At 38.0% G+C, this 22,894-nt stretch overlaps 1 protein-coding gene across 1 annotated transcript in view; it reads right to left on the reverse strand.

Moving 5' to 3' along the window:
* The window catches only part of ACTL6A (actin like 6A), a 29,744-nt gene continuing 6,932 nt past the window's right edge, over positions 83-22,894 (reverse strand). Inside the window, exons 2-14 of the mRNA XM_005675285.3 lie at positions 18,461-18,537; positions 18,122-18,296; positions 14,302-14,402; positions 13,578-13,675; positions 8,884-8,978; positions 8,505-8,611; positions 8,320-8,409; positions 6,845-6,906; positions 6,351-6,465; positions 6,123-6,203; positions 4,242-4,337; positions 1,750-1,836; positions 83-557 (exon numbers count right to left, since the gene is read on the reverse strand). Coding sequence (XP_005675342.1) covers positions 477-557; positions 1,750-1,836; positions 4,242-4,337; positions 6,123-6,203; positions 6,351-6,465; positions 6,845-6,906; positions 8,320-8,409; positions 8,505-8,611; positions 8,884-8,978; positions 13,578-13,675; positions 14,302-14,402; positions 18,122-18,296; positions 18,461-18,537 — 1,265 coding nt within the window. The 3' untranslated portion in view covers positions 83-476. The remainder of the gene's footprint in view (positions 558-1,749; positions 1,837-4,241; positions 4,338-6,122; positions 6,204-6,350; positions 6,466-6,844; positions 6,907-8,319; positions 8,410-8,504; positions 8,612-8,883; positions 8,979-13,577; positions 13,676-14,301; positions 14,403-18,121; positions 18,297-18,460; positions 18,538-22,894) is intronic.

The following is a 22,894-nucleotide window of genomic DNA, read 5'->3' on the forward strand; positions in this document are numbered from 1 at the left end:
TCTGTTTAAATAAACAGTGGGTACAATGATAAACACATTTAGTATTTAAAGTAGCAAGTTAACAACACAGCAGTCCAAAAAAATATTTCTGGAATGGCTAGTAATTTTTATTTAATTTTAAAAGCCTAATGTAAAAAGCATAGGCAATAAGTTTTACTAGTCAATAAAAAGCAATTCTACCAATCCACTGGTAATATACTAAACAGAGTTGGAAAGCATTTTACTGAAAGCAAAATATTTAGAGAAAATAGACATTTATACAAAATTATAAAATGCTTGTAATAAGAATAAGTGCATTTCAAGGAAAGCACAAACTTATTTTAATTTATAGAACCAGTTAAAGCCTTAAAAAATTTAAGTGGAATTGAAATATGCAAAAATGTATAAACATCCTACAAAAGATGGTTGTTCTTTTCCTGAGTGTACTAAAGCTATGAAACGTAAGGTGACATAGAAGGTAGAGATTTGGGAACTTATCAAGGGCATTTCCTTTCTACACACTGCTTTCCTCCTTCTTCATATTCTTGTTTGGAAATCCACATCTGCTGAAAGGTGCCCTGTGAAAGGAAAGAAAAATTACATATATGTACCTTTCTATTGGGAACAAATTTTTAAAATATTTTCACAATTCTGAATCTTTTAAGAGCTCTTATACCTCTCCCCAAATAGTACTCAAATTATACCCTTCTTATTTCTGCCCTCCTCTAGAATACCCAAAGACACTATTTATACTGTCTTGAGGACTTAGAAAATGCTGGGAAAGGAATATGAAGGAAGAGTTTAGCTATGATGGCTTGGTTAACAGCAACAACAGAAACAGCTGGAAGGCTTGATCCTAGTACAGTATTTATGCAATGTTCTAGCATTTGATTAACGGTAACATTGAGAACTCAGACTAGGATAAAGTTTGGCAAGTACACAAACGACAGTACACATGCACTATTCTAAATAAACAGAAGGTGAAAGGAGGAAAATGACCGAAGGAGGAAGGATCCTGGACTACGTTACTACTAAGACGTGTAAGCAGGAGAAATCCGTTCCCTGTGACTACTCAAGTGGATTCGTACGTATGCAGTTTTGAACTAAGATCTACTAAAAGACTAGAAATAAAACATAGACCAGAAATATATAAATGGGCAGTTAAAAACATTTAATAGTTAATAGCTTTTAAAAATATTTAGCGTAAGTACTCATTTACTTTGGCTGCTCTGAGGTGAAGGGGAAATTTTCCAAATTTAGGATACAGGTAAGTGCAAGAATTTCCTCCTGATTTCAAGGTAGGAAGCCAGTCCAAGCAACATGCAAACCTCAATACCATGACTTCACCATCTGCCCCAGGAACCAATTCCTGACTTCTACCTCAGCAACAGGCCAGGGAGCAACCAGAATCGAAGAAGAATGATTTAATTTTAAGTGGGCTGCAGAATAAGTCCTGACCAGTGCCAATGTGAGTACTGTTAGAAGAGGCATGGATAAGTTAACAGATTCCCACCTTGGAGAGGGAAACTGTAATCAGACTGACAATACCCATTAATAAGGCAATGAGGCATTTTTGTCATTTCAGAATAGGTAAGACTATTTCAGAATAGGTAAGCATAGGTCCTCTACAAATGTGAAAGATATAAAAATGCAAAGATAAATGATACACAGGAATTAGTTTAGTCTTTTTACTAAATTTAGTATTTTAAGTGATACATTCAAGTTAAATAAGAATCTTAAACTATTTTGCAAAGTAGTTTATCTACTAACCAAAGAAGCTAGAATGGAGCCACCGATCCATGAACTAAACCTCCGTTCTACTGTAGTATTATTTGCAATCAGTTTCAACCGCATACTCTAAAACAAAAGGAAGAATAAGTATTAGTGTCATCAAATAGAACAGGGCCTCAACTTAGGAAATTCAATTTTGATGACAGTGGCTCTGGTTCAAGCACTAATTATACATAATTATTTTGTAGTAGCTAGGTTAATGATAGGCATAGGTTGAAATACTGTATAGGATTTTAAAGTACTTTGGCTTGTGTAATTTAATAAATTATGAGAGGGAAATGGTAACCCACTCCAGTGCTGTTGCCTGGAGAGTCCCATGGACGAAGGAGCCTGATAGGCTACAGTCCATGGGGTCGTAAGGAGTCGGACACGACTGAGCGACTTTACTCACTCACTCACCTATAAACTATAGAAAACTACATGCTAGAGAGTATAGTATTCAGAATTTCACCTTGAAACAGCAAATATGTATTTGAACACTTACTATATATCAAGTAGTGTGCTAACTACTTCATATATTATTTCATTTTATCAACACCAAGTATAATTATTACCCCAACTAGCTGCCCTTTCTGCAGTCGTCCTCAACTTTCTAACTTATTCTTTGGGCTTTCGTGCTATCTTGGTTCACCCCCTCCTCCCATTCCTTCTTGCCCCCATCCAAACCAAAATGCAGATGTCAAACACAGGGAAGTTTATTCACACTGCTTTCTTTTCAGATTAGTGTTTCTGTTACGCTTGAACACCCTCTCGATAAACATGGTTTTATGGCTCAGCACTACCCCTATCTCACTTCCTGTATGGAGAGATCTCCTTACCTAGGAATTTGCTTCTGGGGATAGTTCTCAGATTGTTGATACTTACCAGTTACTCTATATATGAACATTCAGTTTGAGTCTGTGCATGCAGCAAGGGTGGAGTATGTAGAATGGGAAGGAGAGGTGCTGGGAGCAGAAGGGATGAACACGGGGTTTTGTAGGTGAGGAACTGGTCAAATCCTATTACAATGGATTTCATTAAATTTTAATTGCCTCCTAAAAGACAAAGATAGCATCTACCTGGTCTTGATCAGACCTTGGACAGCCCATGTCTATATTCATTATTCTGGGACTTTCTATGAAATCTAAAGTACTAAATCAAGGTATAGTCCAGATCAGTCTGTATCTCCAAAAATGTAAGGAGATGTCAATCTAATGCCTGTATCAATACTTAAAGACTGTGGCATAAGTAAAACATTCAAATACACAGCTTCTATAGATTCTGTTAGGGCCCATCTAACCTCTAATAAATTTTTTTAAATGTAGTATTTATTGCAGAATACCTTACAGAAAACTACTTGATGGATGTTTAAAAATCTAAAAATGTCTATTACTAATGGACCATGTACACCACCTTCTCTCTAAACCAGATTCTTCTATCCTTTTTGAAAGTTATCACAGTGTACCAAGAGATGTTTTTAATAAAGCATAAAAGCTCTTCAGTCCTCTGCCAGATTTTATCCTGTAAATTTGCTATGTAAGTGATATGACTGGTACCTATCTTTCTGGGTTGAACTGTATCTTCCAAAGAGGTATGTTGATAATCCCCAGTTCCTGTGAATGTGACCTAATTTAGAAACAGTCTCCGAGAAGAGGACAGACCCACAAGAGAGAATGCCATATGATGATGGAGATGGACACTGAAGTGCTATAACTGCAACCCAAGAAACGCCAAGGATTGTTGCCAAATCGTCAGATGACGGGAAGAGGAAAGGAAAAATTCTCTTCTGCAGGTTTCAGAGAGCATGGCCCTGATTACATGTTGATTTCAGAATTCTAGCTTCCAGACCGAGAGGTAATAAATTTCTCTTGTTTTGAACCATCTACTTTGTGGCACTTTGTTACAGCAGCCTTAGGTCATAATACATCATTGGATTCATTCTTCCAACCATATAGCACACCCCACTTCTATACAGACTACAAGCCAACTACTTCAAAATGTTAGAATATACCCTCTTCCCTTCATATTTTTGCACATATTTCACCTAGATGTTCTTTCATAAACTGTCAACCAACGGAACTCATTCATTGAAACCCTTCAGGAGGATTTCCTCTGACACTCCAGAGTGCCTGGCTGATGACATACTGAACCACTTAGCACATTACAGGTTTTCTTTTTTGCTGGTATAGTCCTCCTAGCTGACTAAGCCCTTGGTGGGAAGGGACTATATTTTCTATCCCTAGTGCCTAGCAGACTGTAGGCACTTAAGTATGGAATCAATGAATAAAATAAGATTCAAATAGTAATGGAGAGTAATGGGAGTAACTAATGACATCTAGAAAAATTTTATTAATAAGGAGTATTAATACTATACCAGGCACACACAAGATACCATCAATCTACTGAAAAACAAACTGTATCTACATAGATTTTCCACCAGTAGGAGGATATATATGACTGAAAAATACCACCGAAGAACACACACAACTTACTGGGGGTGTTTTCTGAGAGAGTTCTCTGTTCAACCTGTCGGTAAAGCTCTGTATTAGTGTGTTTCCTCCTGCCACTATCACGCTGCCATAGAGACCCTGGAATGAAACAAAAATAAATGAGCTCCAAATGTTTCCAACCATTTAAACACAACTACAGATAAAACTATGTGTTCCACTACAGTTTTTACTTTTTAAATTTTTTACTTCTATACAGACCAAGTTGTTTAATCCAGTGGTTCTCAATCCTGGCTGCACATTTGACTCATTTAGGGAGCATTTAAAACACTGGTGCTGGGGGCAATTAAATACAAATTTCTGGGGGTGGAGTCTAGGGAAAGCTTTGTGTTTCTTTAAAACTCTCCAGATGATTCGTGTATTAAAGTTTAAGAACCACTAATTTAAGGCAACTATTCTAAAATCCAATTGTAATTTTTTGGCAGATAGCAGCCAGTACTTAAGAAGTTTATTTCCTTATTACATCATCTCAGAGTTCTCATCTAGAAGCTATGGCATTTAAAATTGGACAGATTATGGTGGGTAATACATACTCTGACAACAGTCCTGGCCAAAATGACTGCTACCTTTCTCTTTTGCAGGGATGACCTTTTTCAAAATCTATATGCTGAGGCTTCCTCCATCAAAAACAAATTCCCAGTAGTAAGGAGTATGTGTGCTAAGTTGCTTCAGGCATGTCTGACTCTGCGATCCCAGAAACTGTAGCCCACCAGGCTCCTCTGTCCATGGGATTCTCCAGGCAAGAATAATGGAGTGGGTTGCTATGATCTCTTTCTGGCCCAGGGACTGAATGTCTCCTGCGCTGGCAGGTGAGGTTCTTTACCACTAGCATCACCGGGGAACCCCAAATAAGGAGTATATTTTACCTCTAATTTGCATGTATGCATCAGAAAGTTAAATATCAGCCTGCCTTTTTAGTGGCTAAGTTCATATTTTTAAAATTTATTCCATATTTTTAAAAATGTATTCCAAATGTCTATATAACCTTAGCTATTAGCACTAAGCTCTAAGCAAATGAAGGAACTAAAAAACTGAGGTAACACACTGGCTACAAATTAAAATCTAGGGTTTAAATAAGATATGGTCTATCTAACAGCATGGTATAGAATACAGAGTTGTGTCCAACTCTTTGTGACCCCATAGACTACAGCCTCCCAGGCTCCTGTGTCCATAGGATTTCCTAGGCAAGAATACTGGAGTGGGTTGCCATTTCCTCCTCCAGGGGATCCTCCCAACTCAGGGACTGAACCTGGGTCTCCTGCATTGGTAGGCAGATTCTTTACCATCTGAGCCACCAGGGAAGAGGTACAGAATATGGAGTCAGTCCTTAAAACTTGGCAAGAAATAAACTGATGAAAAAAAAATAAAACCTTGGCAAAGTACAAAAAATACAAAGTTTACATCTAAACTCTATGTAAAAGTTACATAATTTAAACCACACCTTCCTAAAAAGTAAAACTGTACTATATACGTTAAAAACCACTAATATAGTTTGGTTTGTCACATTTTAGGAAATCTCTAGACCAGCACAGTCCAAAAGAATTTTCTGTGCTGATGAAAATGTTCTAGCTACATTTATAATGTGGCTCATGCAACTGAAGAATTGAAATGTAAATTTCTATTTATTTTAGTTGAACTGCTATATGTGGCCAAAAGCTAACTACATTGGACACAACAGCTTTTGAGTTTTCCATTTTCCTTTTTCTAGTAGAACTTCATTTTTTTTAACATATTCTTTCATAAAATGGACTTCAGAGTCAGTGGCCAAAGTTGCCAACTTAAAAAAACTGATGGCCATTATAAATACCGGGGGCACTGGTTTGCCCTAAAAGATACCCTGATGCCATAAACAAGAGTGGCACTTACTGGTCTGATATCAATATCACACATTCCAACACTTGTAGTGACAACATGACTGACGCCCAGCATTGTATTTCCTGATAACCCCTACAACAAAACAGAAACCAGCAGTCACACAGAAGACCTTCAAACCATAAAGCACATCCAAAAAGTTTATAGTCTTATTTAGCTTTTGTAACTACAAGAGATCTTTACAGGAAAAAATTAGGCTGATTATGAAATAAACTTTTACACCTTTACATTGGAAGGGTCAAATAATCCTTCAGGAATCTTTAACCGTTCTGCTCCAAAATCACAGTTGTAGCCATTGGGGAATTCATAATGAACAGTTGGCATCTGTGCAGCTACTCTGAAAGTGTATCAGACAATATTAAACAAAGACAAACATCCTCTTCAGAATTACAAACTATTATAAACAATACTGAGGAAGCATCAGCTTCTAAGAAAGCAGAGTGGTAAAATCTTATTTTCTTTCAAAATGTTATTCAGTATTTAACTTTTTATCTTTAGACCAGTTAAGCATATTCTACACATTTTTAACTAAACAAATCAATTTCTCTCATTTATGAAATATACAGTTTTTTTTAAAAAGTTGAAGCATAGTTGCTTTATAATGTTGTGTTAGTCTCTGGTATATAGCAAATTGATTCAGTTATATATATATATATATATGAAGTATACAGTTTAAGTTTTAAGTCTTGTACAGAAAAAAAAACAAGAAAACATACTGTTCATCGTAAGTTGAATCTGATACTTGAAGTACTGAGGCTTGAAAATCCTGGATAACACACTATGAATTAAAAAAAAAAGGTTAAGAAACAAGATTATTGAGATTTGTCTTTGCAATCTATAGTTTCATAACATTATTTTCAAAATATTGTTCTTTTTTTAATTCCCTTTCCCATCCAAAACATTTTTCTTAATGAAACTGGACCACATTCCTGGATGGCTAACTCATTTCAAGGGTATAAATCTTCCCAGCCAAGGACTCTGAGCATCAAGAAACCTAATTCTAAACACCTGTATTACAAACTAAATTATATAACATTTAAATTACAACTGTTATGAAAAAAAATGATGAGATAAAAATAAGTGGAAACCCTTGTATCATAGTTCTACATAATAAAACTTTTTTTTACTTAAAAAAATTTTTTATTGGAATATAGTTGATTCACTATTTTTCCCTTTAAAATAAGCTTAAAAGCAAGACTTCACTAACTGAATATACATACATAAAATGCATATACATTGAATCTTATGGAACTTTTAATGACTGACATAGTATAAAAGTTACAAAACATGCAGTGAAATACATAGGACCTCTGAGCTACTAAGGAAAAATCTTCTAAGGTCTAGGTACAATTATTAATCATCTTCACAATTTTTCCTTGTATCGAACACCCACAAAAAATCTTTATCTTTGGGTGTAAAAAACTTGTCAAATATGTTATATCACTGCCATATTAGGCGTCCCTGATGGCTCAGCAGTAAAGAATCTGTCTGCCAATGTAGAAGACGCAGGTTCGATCCCTGATCTGGGAAGTTCTCACATGCATCAAAGCGGCTAAACCCGTGCAACTATCAAGCCTGTGCTCTAGAACCTTCAAGCCACAACTACTGAAGCCACCATGCCCTCAAGCCTGTGTTCCACGACAGGACAGGCCACTGCAATGAGAAGCCCACACATCACAATCAAGAGAGCCCCTGCTCGCCACAGCTTTGTGCAGCAGCAAAGACCCAGCACAGCCATAAATAAAATAAATATAAAAAAAAAAAAAGAATGCATATTGTGGTGTGAGAGGTTGTTTTACTAACCTCTCCCCCGTCACTAAGTCATTCATGGTCAGAGATGGATTTTCAGTAAAGAAAACCTTTCATTGGCTCCTTGCTATAAACAATAATACATTTTTTTAATATAGCTGACTCAAGTTTAGGAAAGAAAATGTTAACGGAGCCATACTAGCTTGTTTTTACCCCAAAGCTCCTTTCAGGTCTCACCACAGTAGTCCAGGTGAATACAGAGAAGTTTGTTGATATCTGACAAGCATGAAAAGCATACCCTTCCCCCAGCCCCTGCCAAAAGCTATTAATTTTGTTTGCAAATATCATTAAAAATATAAGTTTGAAAATATAAAATGCTCATACTCTGTCCAAAGACTTACAGCCTATATAATGCTTTTGTGAAGAGAACAGGATTACTTACGTTACACATGTAATTGTGCCAAGACCTGGTAACCTGGGGCAGCTTCTCTTTTCTTTTCCAGTTTGCTGGAGACCCTTCACGAACAGCTTCCTAAGTGCCAAGAACAAGTGCTAGGTTAAGAGTTCACAACATGGGGGTGTGGAGTTGAAGGTAAGCCCCAGAAATAAAATTCAATCACCACTTACTTTTGATGCAATCATATATGGAGGAATCAGTTCTATATTCATTTCTTGGAAGAGTTCCCTGCACTGCATAGTGATAAAGTCTCCAGCAAGAGGGGACTTCACAATCCCTATGAAACAGATTACACAAGACTCAGTAAGAAAGCATTCCATCCAAGCTCCTTGGGATGAATTTCCTGTGTTTTTACATGATTTTTTTTCAAGGAGAATTAATGGAACTATCCTCCAAGCATGAATGAAGCCATGCCTCAGTTTTAAATATACACTATATACTACAGATTTAAAAAAAAAAAAAAACATGACTTGGAAATGACTTTGATAGCCCAAGTCATTGCTTTATTTCATGATCTGTGTCCTCAGTGAACCCTGGTTAAAAACTTACCTTGCTGAAGAACATAGCCATCATGAACAGGAATTGCAGTGGTGTGAGTGGCTCCACTGTCCAAAATAAGCCCGGTAGAACGACCATTAGCAAATCTAGTTTAAAGCATTAAGGAAAAGAAAGTATCAAAGTTCCTAAAATAATGTTTATTAAAGGGAAGGTTTTTATTAAGGCATTTTTAAAACTTGCATCATGGCTTAAAAATGTGTTAAAGTAAACACAGGGATGAAAGTTGATATCAAATAACAATTGGTTTAAAAAAAAAAAACGACAACAGGCAGGACTTTCAGAATGGTGGTATGAGAAAGTCGGAGAAACCTTTATCCCAGAGACAGACATCTGTTAAGCTGGTCAAAATTAGCACAATTATTCAAAGCCTCTGGCACAGATCAAAAGGGCTTCCAACAAATTGAGAAGCATTTAACAAAATCTACAGAAACTTGGTAAGAACAGTGGGAGGCTGTGCCATCTGAGCTAAAAACTAAAACCATTCTCACATAGGATTAAAGAGCCATTTCAGTTTGGCAGCTGAGTGGCAGTTATCATCTCTCCCAGCTCAATACGAAAAGCTATTCCAGGTAGATTGAATAGCCAGTGATTATCAGCAGACAGAATTTATCCCATTTTTCACAGTTCTGTGCTGCAGAAGGCCTACATGACATAAACATCACAAACTGACATTTAGGAGTACAGCCATTCACTGGGTCATCCAACATTTACTGAGCATTTATCGTGTGCCTAGTGACGAGTCTGGTGCTCAATAAAGAAGGGAAGCAGTCTCTTACTAGCATTCCTTAAGCACAGAAGACACAAAGGGGTGAACCAAAGCTGTCTCTGCCCTGAAGGATGGATATCCTGTTTAGTGAAGAGGAGATCAATAAACTATACAAAGAACAGTTCAGGATGCCCTGGGAGAGTATAAAGGAGTATAACCCATCCTTAGGAAACTCAAGTGAAAGCTGAGGACGGGGGCATGGCAAAGAGCTGAAACATGTGGGAAGGCTAGGAGGCAAGAGAGCATGGCAAGAGGTCTGGGAAGTGCAGAGCAGTTCTGCAGAACCTGAAATAAGAAAGGCAAGACTGTGGGAAATGATTATGGCTTAAATCAGCAGGTTGGCAATTAACAAAGATGATTAGAGTTGCAGTGTGAAGAATGAGCAAGAGGAAGGGCTACACCTAATAAAATGGCAGTGCACAGAGAAATAAATGGATTTGTGGGTTTGGATTGGAGTCAGGGGAGGCTGGATAATACACAGGGCTTCATTACTACTTAATCTGAAGGGTTAATGAGAAAGATTTCTGGTCTAGACAACTGGGAGTAAGATAAGACACAAAGAAGGAATAAATTTGATGGGAGAGAAGAGGAATTCAATTTTGGATATATTGAGTTTAAAGTGCTTAAACAAATAACTAATAGAAAAAGTTCTCCAGGACATGGGCCTGGAGCTCACAAGAAAGATCTGGGATACAGATATGATTTGGAATTGGTCAGTGTCTAACTGGTATCTGAAGTCAAGGAAAGAGATAGTTAAATCAGAAAGAACATGTCAAGAGAGATGAAAGACTAACAGCAGAAAACCAAGGCATGGGCAGGAATGAACAGAGAAAAGAGATCTGAGAATAAATGGCCAGAAAGGTAGGTTAATAATTTATCTTTGCTATTACTGCTACTTCATTGATCTCTGATGGACTATATACATAAACACTAATTTTGTCTCTATTAGTACAAAGTGATACAGTAACACCAGACTAAAAGCATATAAGCCCTCCTATAAATGACAATTCTAAAATCTGGACAAATTATTTTCAGTGACCATTTCAAAACACTGGAAAGTATTTAAAAGTAGTCAAAATTCAGCCAAAACTAATTCTCATGAAACTGCAACTTGAAGGAGTAAGAACTGCAAGTCTGCACCCTCCTCTCCTGAGAGTGCTTCCCAGCTTCCAGGCTACAGCTCAAGAAAGCACTGAAGAACTGCAGCCTTACCACCTAAGTCTACACAGAGAGTTCAGGGCTGGAAGAAAAGCTAGACATTAAAGGTAGAAACTCTGGAAGCAAGAGAACCACAGAATGGGCAAAACACAAAACCTGAGTATAAAATCTACCCGAATGTTTAGTTGACAACTGAACTATTCAAGTGCAGGACCTCAGGGGAACCCAAAAAATGCAGAGAGAACAGGAGAATAATGCACTCTTGAAAAATGAGGGGCACCAATGATTTTGCTAACTTTGTAACTAAATGAATTTTCCATAAGTATGCAGCTCAGCCAGCAAACAGCTAGCCGAAGCCTACCTCTCAAACTGCAGTGTCAGAAGGGCAGAGCCTGAGACTGGCAGATGAGAAGCCAGCTATCAGTTAAGTCAGATAAAACAAACATTAATCTTTTCACTAATGTTTTTGTTTTGGAATACAGTTATCTTTTTCATAAAACTGTTACTTGTGTTGACATTAATGTATCTATCCTTTTTTTTTTTTTAACTAATAAGAAAATGTTAAAAGAAGTCTTAGCTTTAAATTCTCAAAACAGTAATATTGATAGCTATAACCTATAAAAACAAAAGCTCTGTGGCTTCTTGCACTTTTCCAGTGTCTTGTTTTTTTAATAATTTCATTTATGTATTTATTTTTCGTTGAGCTGGGTCGTTGTTGCTGCGCTCAGGCTTTCTCTAGTTGTGGTGAGCGGGGGCCATTCTTCATTGTGGTGTGCAGGCTTCTTATTGCGGTGGCTTCTCCTGTTGCGGACCATGGGCTCTAGGGCGCACAGGTTTCAGCAGTCGCAGCACGTGGGCTCAGTGGTTGCGGCACACAGGCTTAATTGCTCTGTGGCATGTAGGATCTTTCCAGACTGGAGATCAAACCTGTGTCCCCTGCAATGGCAGGCAGATTCTCCACCACTGGACCACCAGGGAAGTCCCCCAGTAATTTTTTAAAGTGTAAAAGAATCCCAAAACCATGCTTGAGAAGTCAACCATCTTTAGAATAATACTAAAATGTTATTTGCCCTTTTCACTGTCATTCTCTCACGAATGTACAAGAGTTTTCCAGAGGCTATGTCATATATGATACACAGCAGACTGAATGCAAAGGCTAGACATGAAAATCCAACTTCTGCTATTAAGTCCAACGTTAAAGAGGTTTGAAAAATTGCAAAACGAAGCCACTCTTGTCTGGGATTTATTTCAAAACCATGGAGGAGGGAGTGGATATGGTTATATAGCTAATACAACTTAGCTTTGTGTTGAAAATGATTTAACCTGGGTGATGGGCACATGGCAGTTCAATATAATGCTCTATCTTCTTTTATATAAGAAATTTTCTATAATGAAAAGTTAAAAAATAAAACAATGCCAATTCCATTTACATACTCCTTGCAAGGAAGCAGCCAAACAGATCTTATGTTCAAATTCATAACTGCCATTTTCAAGCTGTAGACTGGGACCAGTTTGCTTATTTTGATTCTGACTCCTGACAGGGTTATTATGAAAATTAAATGAGATAATGCACACAGAGAGTCTGCTAGTGCTCTCTAACCTCTACTCAAAACCTGCAATGGTTCTCTCAAGCCTAAAGTTCACATTTTTAAAATACAACATGCAAGGCTTCCACAGTCTGACCTAAACCTATTTTTACAACTCTCACTAAAGCTGAATATAAATCTTCAACTCTAAACTCACTGTGAGGAATGCTTACCCTTTCCACCTCCACACTTTTGCTAAAGTCATCTCCAAGACACAGCACGACAGACAAATGTTAGATTACAGCTACCACAGTGATTCTCACACATGTAAAATTCACTTGAATATTATAACAATCCAGGGAGGTACACAGGATAAATGTGTAAAAGGTGAGGCTGATTTTAAGTACCTCAATCAAGATCAGTTTATCAGCACTGTTACTTGAACTCTAAATATAGGACTCCTTTCCCTTCACCTTGCAACTAAATTCCCTCACTTTTTTTGGGGGGAGGGGGGTGGCGGGCGCACTACATGGCGTGCAGGATGTTAGTTCCCCAATCAAGGATTGAACTCATGTCCCCTGCACTGGAAGTGCGAAGTCTTTAACCACTGACTGCCAGGGAAGTCTCAAAATTCTCTTTTCTTTACAAGGTTTGTCAGGCTTCAATCTTCCTCCACTGAACTATAATTGCTATTTGAAAATTTCAGATGAATCATGTACTTCTTTATGACTTTTGCCAGTGCTATTTTGAAGTACTATTTAAATGTTATTTAGTTTTCAACAAGAATATTACATTATTCTTTGAGGTCAGGACATAGTATTTCCTTGTCTGTTCCTTAATATGCTCATAAAAAATATTTGGTGATTAAATCTTAAATGAATTTATAGACAACTTCCACTTTTCTCAGGCATTGGAGAGGAGGAAGGAAATGACACTCTTTGAACTCATCTAGGCCTTCTCTTCACATTCCCCTTCTAAAAACACAATTTTTAAAAAACTTTGTTAAATTAATGAGCAGAATTTGAGTGTTTATTTCCCATCTCCCTCTCACACTTTCATGCACATCAGTTCCAGTAAGAAATACTGGAAAGAAAGGTATCCAAAAAGCAATGGGGAAAACTCCCTCAACTTCTGACAAGCAAGAACTGACTCCTGTCTTCCTGCTGAGCACATCACCTTTAGCAGAACCACAGTCACTCATGAAGAGAAGCTGAGTATTACTCTTTCAAGGATACGCTGTCAAAACGGCAGTTTTGCAAAGGAAGAATGCAGGAATGTTGTAGTGTTCAAACATCAGCTCTGTCAGTTTCTCTCTCTTTGCTCTGGTATTCCACTTGAGAGTAGGGAAAAAGAAATGCAAATTACTTATTGTTTACAAACTAAAATGCTGATTTATCTCAAAATTCATTTCAGTACTGTATTAACAAAAATGTAAAACATTAAATTACCATGGAAAATCTTCATAATATCTTTACAACATTTATCTCTATGTATTTGTAATAAATTTAATAAAGTTTATTATCTGAAAAGTAAAACTGCTGCTATGAATTCTAGAAACTACAGACTTTTCAAAGTATAGAGTAATCAGGATTCTTATAAACATGAAGTATTAAATCTTAAGAATGAATCTAGTCACTCCTAAGATTGAGTAAAAAAAGCAGATATACACTGCCCTTGAGGGATAAGGGACAATTCATGAACCAAAATGGGAAGCAGTCAAAGGAAATTAGATATTAAATTCCTGGAAAAAAATAGATAAATAACTGCCAGAACCCACTAGGGTGCTTTACTGTTGTTCTTTGAGTATTTTTATTATTGAAATAATAAAAGTTGTAAGAGTATTTAAAAAAGAATCCCCCTTTCCCTCATTTTCAAAATATGAATTTCTATATCTCTTTAAAGAAAAAGAGTAAAATGAGTAAAAAAACAACCTAGAAAACTTGAAAAAGTTTGTCTTACTGGTGCTTCTGACATGAGAACAGGATGCAGGCTGGCTTCTGATTTGACATGCATTTTGTAGGTATGATCCAAAATAGCCTGGAAACTATCCCAATCTTCAACTAGAATATAAGATAAATACCTTGAAAACAATACTTAGTTGGAGATGAATACAGCATCTTCTGAGAGACTGTTTCTAATGGTTTAGCACTGATACTTTAATATACAGAACTGACTTATTTTACAGCTCTACCTCATAAAACAGTACTTCATATAGACATTAGCTTTGTCTTCTAGATATGGCTCCTCCAGCCCCAACAGTACCATAACCCCTAGACCTGACCCAGATAAAATTAAGGTATCTAACACACCTAAAATACCAAATAAATAGTATTCGGTTAAGTACGAACTATAAAGCCCAAAACACAATTCAAATTGTAAGAGGAAACATAATTGCATGATTTGGAGCTAACAGCAACAATCTGTATGAAAAAAAGACATAAAAACATTATAAAAAATTTAAAGACTATGTTTTCAATTTGCTTTCCATTAAAACATTACACTGACTGCTTGCATAAGTCACTAATGAACGTCTAACAGGTAAACCCAGTGGATCCTTTGCGTCTGTAACCTCATCTAACCTCTCTAAATTACTGACACATCGATTCAAGAGTTCACAAACTTCTTCTGCCACAGATCAACAAAGCATGGCATCATCTGTACACCATGTTAGTATTGTTATAGGCCTATCAGGATGGGTTTAACTCACTGCTCTGTTTTCTGGGGGCTGCTAGGCCTTCGTTGCTGCCCAGGGGCTGCTCTCTAGTTGCAGTGCTCAGGCTTCTCACTGTCGTGGCTTCTCCGGCTGCAGAGCGCACGCTCCAGGGTGCATGGGCTCCAGCAGCTGCTTCATGTGAGCTTGGTTGCCCTCCAGCCTGTGCCATCTTCCTGGACCAGGGATTGAACCCACGTCCCCTGCATTGGCAGGCGGACCAGTGAAAGTCCAGAATGGGATATTTTGGTCAAGGCACTTCCTCTATAGCTTTAACTTCTCTTTCCCCTTCTTAGCATAAATCTCAATGCCACAGTTAAGAACAATGAGACCCACTGGACTTCTTTACTTCTCGAATTTTTTCTTTTCTTGGTTTTCTCCTGAATTTTCTCCTACTTCTCTAACTGTTCATCTCATTCCCCTTCATAGGCACCTCTACTGGTTAAATACGGAGTAACTTTCCATAAGGAATCTCACCCTCAATCCTGTTTTCACCTCCCAAACTCTTTCTGGGTGGAAAAAAAAAAATCAATTCCATGTCTTAAAATCATTCTTACTTGCTTATTAAACTAGCATCTATACTCAAACACTTTGAACTAATAAACTCTTGCTATGCAGAAAGAGTTAACTCAGCAAACCTGAGAAAGGCCTGCTTGCAAGGCTGACCCTTGGCTGGCATCTGGGAACTTGTCTGGTAAACAGTTTCCTACATTGATATAAAACTTTCCCCAAATAAGAGTAGTTCACTGTGCCTAAACCATTTATACAAACAGTGTGGTTTATACTGGGAGTCTGGGGTTTTGGAACATGTTGGGCACAAGGTACCTACATGACCAGCCACCAATAAAAACCATGGGTACTGAGTCCTTTTTTTTCTGAATCCAAAAGATATTTATTCCAAGTATCAGGATAATATAAGAAATAAAATATTTGTAACAAAAAATATTCTTCCAGTTCTTTAGCAGTTCTATAGAGATATAATTTTCCATAACATGAATTTTATGTGTACAATGAAGAGAATTTCTTCTGTAAAGCTACACAGTTGTGTGACTCTTATTACAACATAATTTTAGAATAGTTCCATCACCTCAAAAAGAAACTGTATGCCCTTTAACAGTCACTTCTCATAATATCCACAGCCCCAAGCAACTGCTACTTTACTTTCTGTCTGTATAAATTAGCTTTTCCTGGTCATTCCATATTAGAGTAAGTGATTCCACATTATGTGGAATTTTGCATCTGATTTCCTCCATTTGGCATAAGGCTTTTGGGGTTCATCAAAACCCAACTGATATTTTGACTTGTATCAGTTATTTTGTTTCTTTTATTGTCAAATAGTATTAATACTTCCTTTTATGGATACAGCACACTGTGTGTACCCATTCATCCAATGATGCACCTTTGGACTATATCCACTTTTCAGTTAATATGGACAATGCTGCTATGAACGTTTGCATTTAAGTATTTGTGTGGACATAGGTTTCAGTTCTCTTGTACTGATACCTAGGAGTGGAACTGTTTGGATTATAAGGTGAATTTATATTTAACCTATTAAGAAACTGTCAAACTATTTTTCAAAGCTGCTGTACTATTTTATGTTCTCTCCCAGAAATAGATATGGAGATTTCAGTTTCTCTATATCCTCATCACACTTGCTATTGTCTGTCTTTATAAAACAGCTATCCTGTGAGTGTGAAGCAGGGTGCTGAGTCTTTAATGTGCTCCCCTAGTAGACCATGGATTTCCCAGGTGGCTCAGTCATAAAGAAACCATCTGCCAATGCAGGAGACTCAGGAGATGCAGGTTCAATGCCTGGGTCAGGAAGAGCCTCTGGAAAAGGAAACGGTAACCCACTCCAGTATTCTTGCCTGAGAAATCCCATGGACAAAGGAGCCTGGGAGGCTACAGTCCACAGGGTCACACAGAGTCGGATATAACTGAGCACGCATAACAGACTACACACACGCGTGTTCCTCGTCGCCGGAAGGCTTAAGCACATCCTTCATGACTACACTGTAAGCTCTTGGAAGCTTGCGCTGGCTTCCTTTGGACTTCACTGCGTGCCCTTCTCTTCCTTCTGTCAGTTCTGCTTCGTATCCTTTCGGCATAATAAACCTTAGCTATGGTACCACTACATGCTGAATCTTGTGACTCCTTTTAGTAAATAACTGGACCTAAGAGTGACAGTGGACATTTGCTTTTTAAGACCATAAAGCTTGCTCCTTCCCTAGTGCATGGTACCCCTTATTCAGTGACTCCAAAAATCTAGGAAACTTTTTTTCAAACTTTTGAAAGTTTAAATTCTTAGCACCATTTGTCCTGGATATCTCAGACAGCCACCTCAGGATCTCTGCCATCAGTGTTAAAATTTAAAACCTCTTCATTTCTCATTTGGACTCACCTCCCTAATTGATCTTCCTGTTTCTAGTATCTCCCTCTAATCATGCCTATGCATTACTGTTAGAATAAGCTTTCCATTTGGCATATGTGAGCGTTTCACATCTCTGTTTAAAAATTCCTTTGAGGTAACATTTCAGTTAACTGCTTAATATACTGGCATTCCAAGCCCTTTTATGATTGCTCTCTGCCTGCCTTTCCTGAAACCGGCCCTAATGCACCTACTATTATAGCCATACTTAACTGACGACATTCCTAAACATGCAAGTTTCTCCCACAATACCACTCTGCACACATGCTGGCTGCTCTGCTCTACCCAGCCTTGTCAGTCAGGCTAGTTCTTATCCAGTGATCAAGATTCAGCACAGTTAGCTCCTTTGTGAAAACCATCTCTGACCCCCACAGAGTTAAATATCTCTCCTCTGTAACCCCACTGCTTATCAAACACAGTTATATTTATATACACAAATCTAGCTTCTGTACCTATAAGTTTGTTAGGAAAAGAAACATGTTTTATGCATCTTTGTATTCTCAGTGCCTGGAACATCAGTTCATGGAATAAGAACAAGAAGATAGCTGATGTTCAACTTATAAGCAGCCACTGCTTTATATCTGAAATATACTATACATACTCTACATTTATAATCAAATCCATAGGAAAAAACATCATACCCATCCCATTTTTCAGTGGGGAGATGGCCTCTGTGTTCTCCCTCGGAACTCGCAGGGCATTCGTGTCTATGTAATAGGTGGGACCGCCCTGTTTGCCTTTATCACCATCGATTTCCATCAGCGTACTTCCATCATCTCTTTCTACCACCATACCAATAGCTGTAGGGAAATCTACCTGGAAGAGTCAAAGACATGATTTACAAGTTTTATATGCTTTTATCAAGGAGTCATTTCCCACCAACTAATATCTTTTACCATATTTGAGTTAGACTTTCTGAGTGAATTTAACTCTGCATGAATGGCTCCTGTATATCCAATTAACTCTAACATTACACTGACCTTGGGACAGTCTTCGCCAGCATAACCAGCTCTCACAGTATAGGATCCAATGTCAAAAACAAGGGCTCCAACTTCATCTGAAAAGATGAAAAGATAACTAACATTAACAACTTACAAGTGCCATATGAAAATTAAAGAGTACTTAATGTGCTTATATTCATGTTACTACTACTTTGAACCTAGTTTTAAATATGCTTTAAAGACTTATTTAATTAAAATATAGCAAGTCAAATATAGTATATTAGTAGAGGTTCAATCAGCAAAGAGACGATACGCTAAAATTAGGTAATTTAAGGAGAGTTTTTCTCCAAGCCAGGCAGCAATATGTGAACCGTGAACTTCCAGATGGTCAAGCTGGTTTTAGAAAAGGTAGAGGAACCAGAGATCAAATTGCCAACATCCGCTGGATCATGGAAAAAGCAAGAGAGTTCCAGAAAAACATCTATTTCTGCTTTATTGACTATGCCAAAGCCTTTGACTGTGTGGATCACAATAAACTGTGGAAAATTCTGAAAGAGATGGGAATACCAGACCACCTGACCTGCCTCCTGAGAAACCTATATGCAGGTCAGGAAGCAACAGTTAGAACTGGACATGGAACAACAGACTGGTTCCAAATAGGAAAAGGAGTACGTCAAGGCTAAATATTGTCACCCTGCTTATTTAACTTACATGCAAAGTAGATGATGAGAAACGCTAGGCTGGAAGAAGCACAAGCTGGAATCAAGACTGCCAGAAGAAATATCAATTATCTCAGACATGCAGATGACACCACCATTATGGCAGAAAGTGAAGAGGAACTAAAAAGCCTCTTGATGAAAGTGAAAGAGGACAGCGAAAAAGTTGGCTTAAAGCTCAACATTCAGAAAACTAAGATCTGGTCCCATCACTTCATGGGAAATAGTTGGGGAAACAGTGTCAGACTTTATTTTGGGGGGCTCCAAAATCACTGCAGATGGTGATTGCAGCCATGAAATTAAAAGACGCTTACTCCTTGGAAGGAAAGTTATGACCAACCTAGATAGCATATTGAAAAGCAGAGACATTACTTTGCCAACAAAGGTCCGTCTAGTCAAGGCAATGGTTTTTCAAGTGGTCATGTATGGATGTGAGAGTTGGACTGTGAAGAAAGCTGAGTGCTGAAGAATTGATGCTTTTGAACTGTGGTGTTGGAAAAGACTCTTGAGAGTCCCTTGGACTGCAAGGAGATCCAACCAGTCCGTTCTAAAGGAGATCAGTCCTGAGTGTTCTTTGGAAGGACTGATGCTGAAGCTGAAACTCCAATACTTTGGCCACCTCATGCGAAGAGTTGACTCATTGGAAAAGACTGATGCTGGGAGGGATTGGGGGCAGGAGGAAAAGGGGACGACAGAGGACAAGATGGCTGGATGGCATCACCGACTCGATAGACCTGAGTTTGAGTGAACTCTGGGAGATGGTGATGGACAAGGAGGCCTGGCATACTGTGATTCATGGGGTAGCAAAGAGTCGGACACGACTGAGCAACTGAACTGAACTGAACTGAAGAGTTTACTTATTAAAGGGTCTACTTACAAAGATACAACAATACAGGAAAACCATAAAGGACAGTATGATATCCTAGGATGAGTGATAACAGAAATTTGTTGCCACACTGAGAACTGAAGAAACATGAGGGAGGAACTATTACTAGAACCTGGAGAGAGACTTGTGTCAGGAGGGTACCTGACAGGAGCTACGATCTTCAGTTGAGGATGGAGTCAGCCTAACACATCTGCCAACCTCTCCCCACTGGCTAGGGTGATCATATCATTTCTCATCCAAATGGAGCTACTTCTAAACGTGGTAAGAGCCCCTGTTAATAATCACACCAGGACAAGCGGCACAAAGCAGGAAGCTCCATTACCCTGTGTGTACTTAGCTGCTCAGTCGTGTCTGCCTCTGTGCGACCCCATGGACTGTAGCCCACCAGGCCTCTCTGAACCACGGGCCAAACCAAAGGTTGACAGTGCACAGATGCAGTCTACCAGGGTCAACCTTTAAGCGACAGAGCGGGCGGACACAGGAGTAGAGTGGATCTGGGAGGGCCAAGGAGGGAGATCCAGCACACTGAGGCACATCTTTTTCATTCATTAAACAACAACATATTTCATGGAATTTGGGAAGAAATTTAGCAAAACCCCAAGAAAAATAAGGAACCAGAGGTAAGGTATAACGTTATAAGGTATAACGTGGGCCAGGTAAAAATCATTAAAATGAAGGTACCAAAGTTTACACATTTCACAGAAATGTGTAGGAGATAAAAGCTTAATGCTGAGAGAGAAAGCTGTCTTTTTCTTTCATGTTCAAATTCAGAGAAAAGCCTTTAATTATACTTTAAAAATGTGTGTGCATACATGCGTGCTCAGTTACTTCAGTCACGTTTGATTCTCTGCAACCCTACGGATTGGAACCCGTCAGGCTCCCCTGTCCATGGGATTCTCCAGGCCAGAATACAGGAGTAGGCTGCCATTTCCTTCTCCAGGGGATCTTCCCCACCCAGGGAGCCAACCTGAATCTCCTACACTGCAGGCGGGTTCTATACCACTGAGCCACCAGAGAAGCGCCACACTTTAAATACTTCACTCAAAATGGCACACTTCCTAAAAGAAGGCACTTGGGTTTTCTAGGCATTGATTTTTGAAAGAAGGAATTTTCACTGAATTATTAAAAAAAATATTGCTTAGCTCGATTAAATTGACAAGATCAAGTCTGGTAAGACCAAGTATTGTCAAAGAAGTAGAAAAAGAGGAGCTCTTACATATTTGCCAGCAAAAGTTGTAAACTGATACAAACACTCTGGGGAATAGTCATATCTACTAAAACTGAAAATGTGCATACATAGAAATTACACTTATTATCTTCTCTAGAGAAACTCTCTCATGTATATCACGAGCAGACATGTACAGGAAGCCTCACTAGCTATATATGTGACCTCAGGTGATTTACTAACCTGTCTGCCTCAATTTCCTCATATGTAAAATGTGCAATAACAGTTCCTATCTCAGTGGATGCTCGAAGTATGGAAGCACTTAGAGCAATACTTGGTACATAATAAGCACATAAGAGTACTGGTGTTATAATTATCATCACACTGCTTGCTGCAGGAAAAGGTAGATTAAATGGTCTCTCAGTAGGGAAATAAACTACAGCTTATCATACAGTGAAATATTTACTATTGCTACATAGTAGTTAAAAGTGAATAGTCCAGATCTGCATGTATCAACATGGATAAATCTCAAAAGAATTACTTTAAAAACCTAGTTACTGTGCACACATATTTTAATACTATTTAATTCATTATGGATTCACACACACTTAATGAAAGTATAAAAATACGTATAGGGTTGGGGAATATTACATCCCAACTTCAGCTCACTGGTTACCTCTAAGGAAGCAGAGAGGAGGAATCTATACCAACAACATCTTATTTCATAAAATATCTGAGGCAAATATGACAAAATATTACATTTATTTAACCTCAGCAGTGAATATAGAAGTATCACATACAAACTTACATAAATTTTATTTTTAATATTAAGTATTCAAAAACTAAACTAATAAGTTTTAAAATAAAGACTATTACACTATAATTATCACAGTTGAGAGATGGTTTCTTTACAGCACAGTAACCTCATTCTTGTTGAAATAAAATGAAGAGCCACCTATGTTTATTTCTAATTTGAAAAGAATCTTTTGCATTTGTTACATTTCCCAAAGTAATCAACTTTTCTCTACACAATCTCTGATCCAAATTATTTTGTCTTAAAGAAAAGGCCCTTAAAAGCAGTACACTGCAATTATTTTCACCACAGCATGTAAACTTAAGTATAAACAGTAGGTAAAGTAGTGTTCCAATGAACATGAATTGGTAAACTCTAAGACTTTAATTAACCAGAATACTCTTGGGTAAAGAAATATCCTAACTAAATGAATTGATCGCTTGGTTAACCAAAACTTTCTACTCCTGCTCTCAAGGATCAACCTTTTACCTCGCACCAGGGCTTTTAACTTCTTCTGTGTCATGGACCCTTGGACAATGATAGAGGCTCAACTGTTTCATCCTAAAATTCGTGTTCTTAAGTCCTGCTGTTGTTCAGTCATATGGGCTGCAGCATGCCAGGCTTCCCTGTCCTTCACTATCTCCCAGGGCTTGCTCAAACTCATGTCCTTTGAGTCAGTAACGCCATCCAATCATCTCATCCTGTCACCCCTTTCTCCTACCTTCAACCTTTCCCAGCATCAAAGTCTTTTCCAATGAGTCAGCTCTTCACATCAGGTGGTCAAAGTATTGGAGTTTCAGCTTCAGCATTAGTCCTTCCAATGAACATTCAGGATGGGTTTCCTTTAGGATTGACTGATTTGATCTCCTTGCAGTCCAAGGGACTCTCAAGAATCTTCAACTCCACAGTTTGA

Source organism: Capra hircus, chromosome 1 (genome assembly GCF_001704415.2).
Source record: "Capra hircus breed San Clemente chromosome 1, ASM170441v1, whole genome shotgun sequence".
NCBI classification, from domain to species: Eukaryota; Metazoa; Chordata; class Mammalia; order Artiodactyla; family Bovidae; genus Capra; species Capra hircus.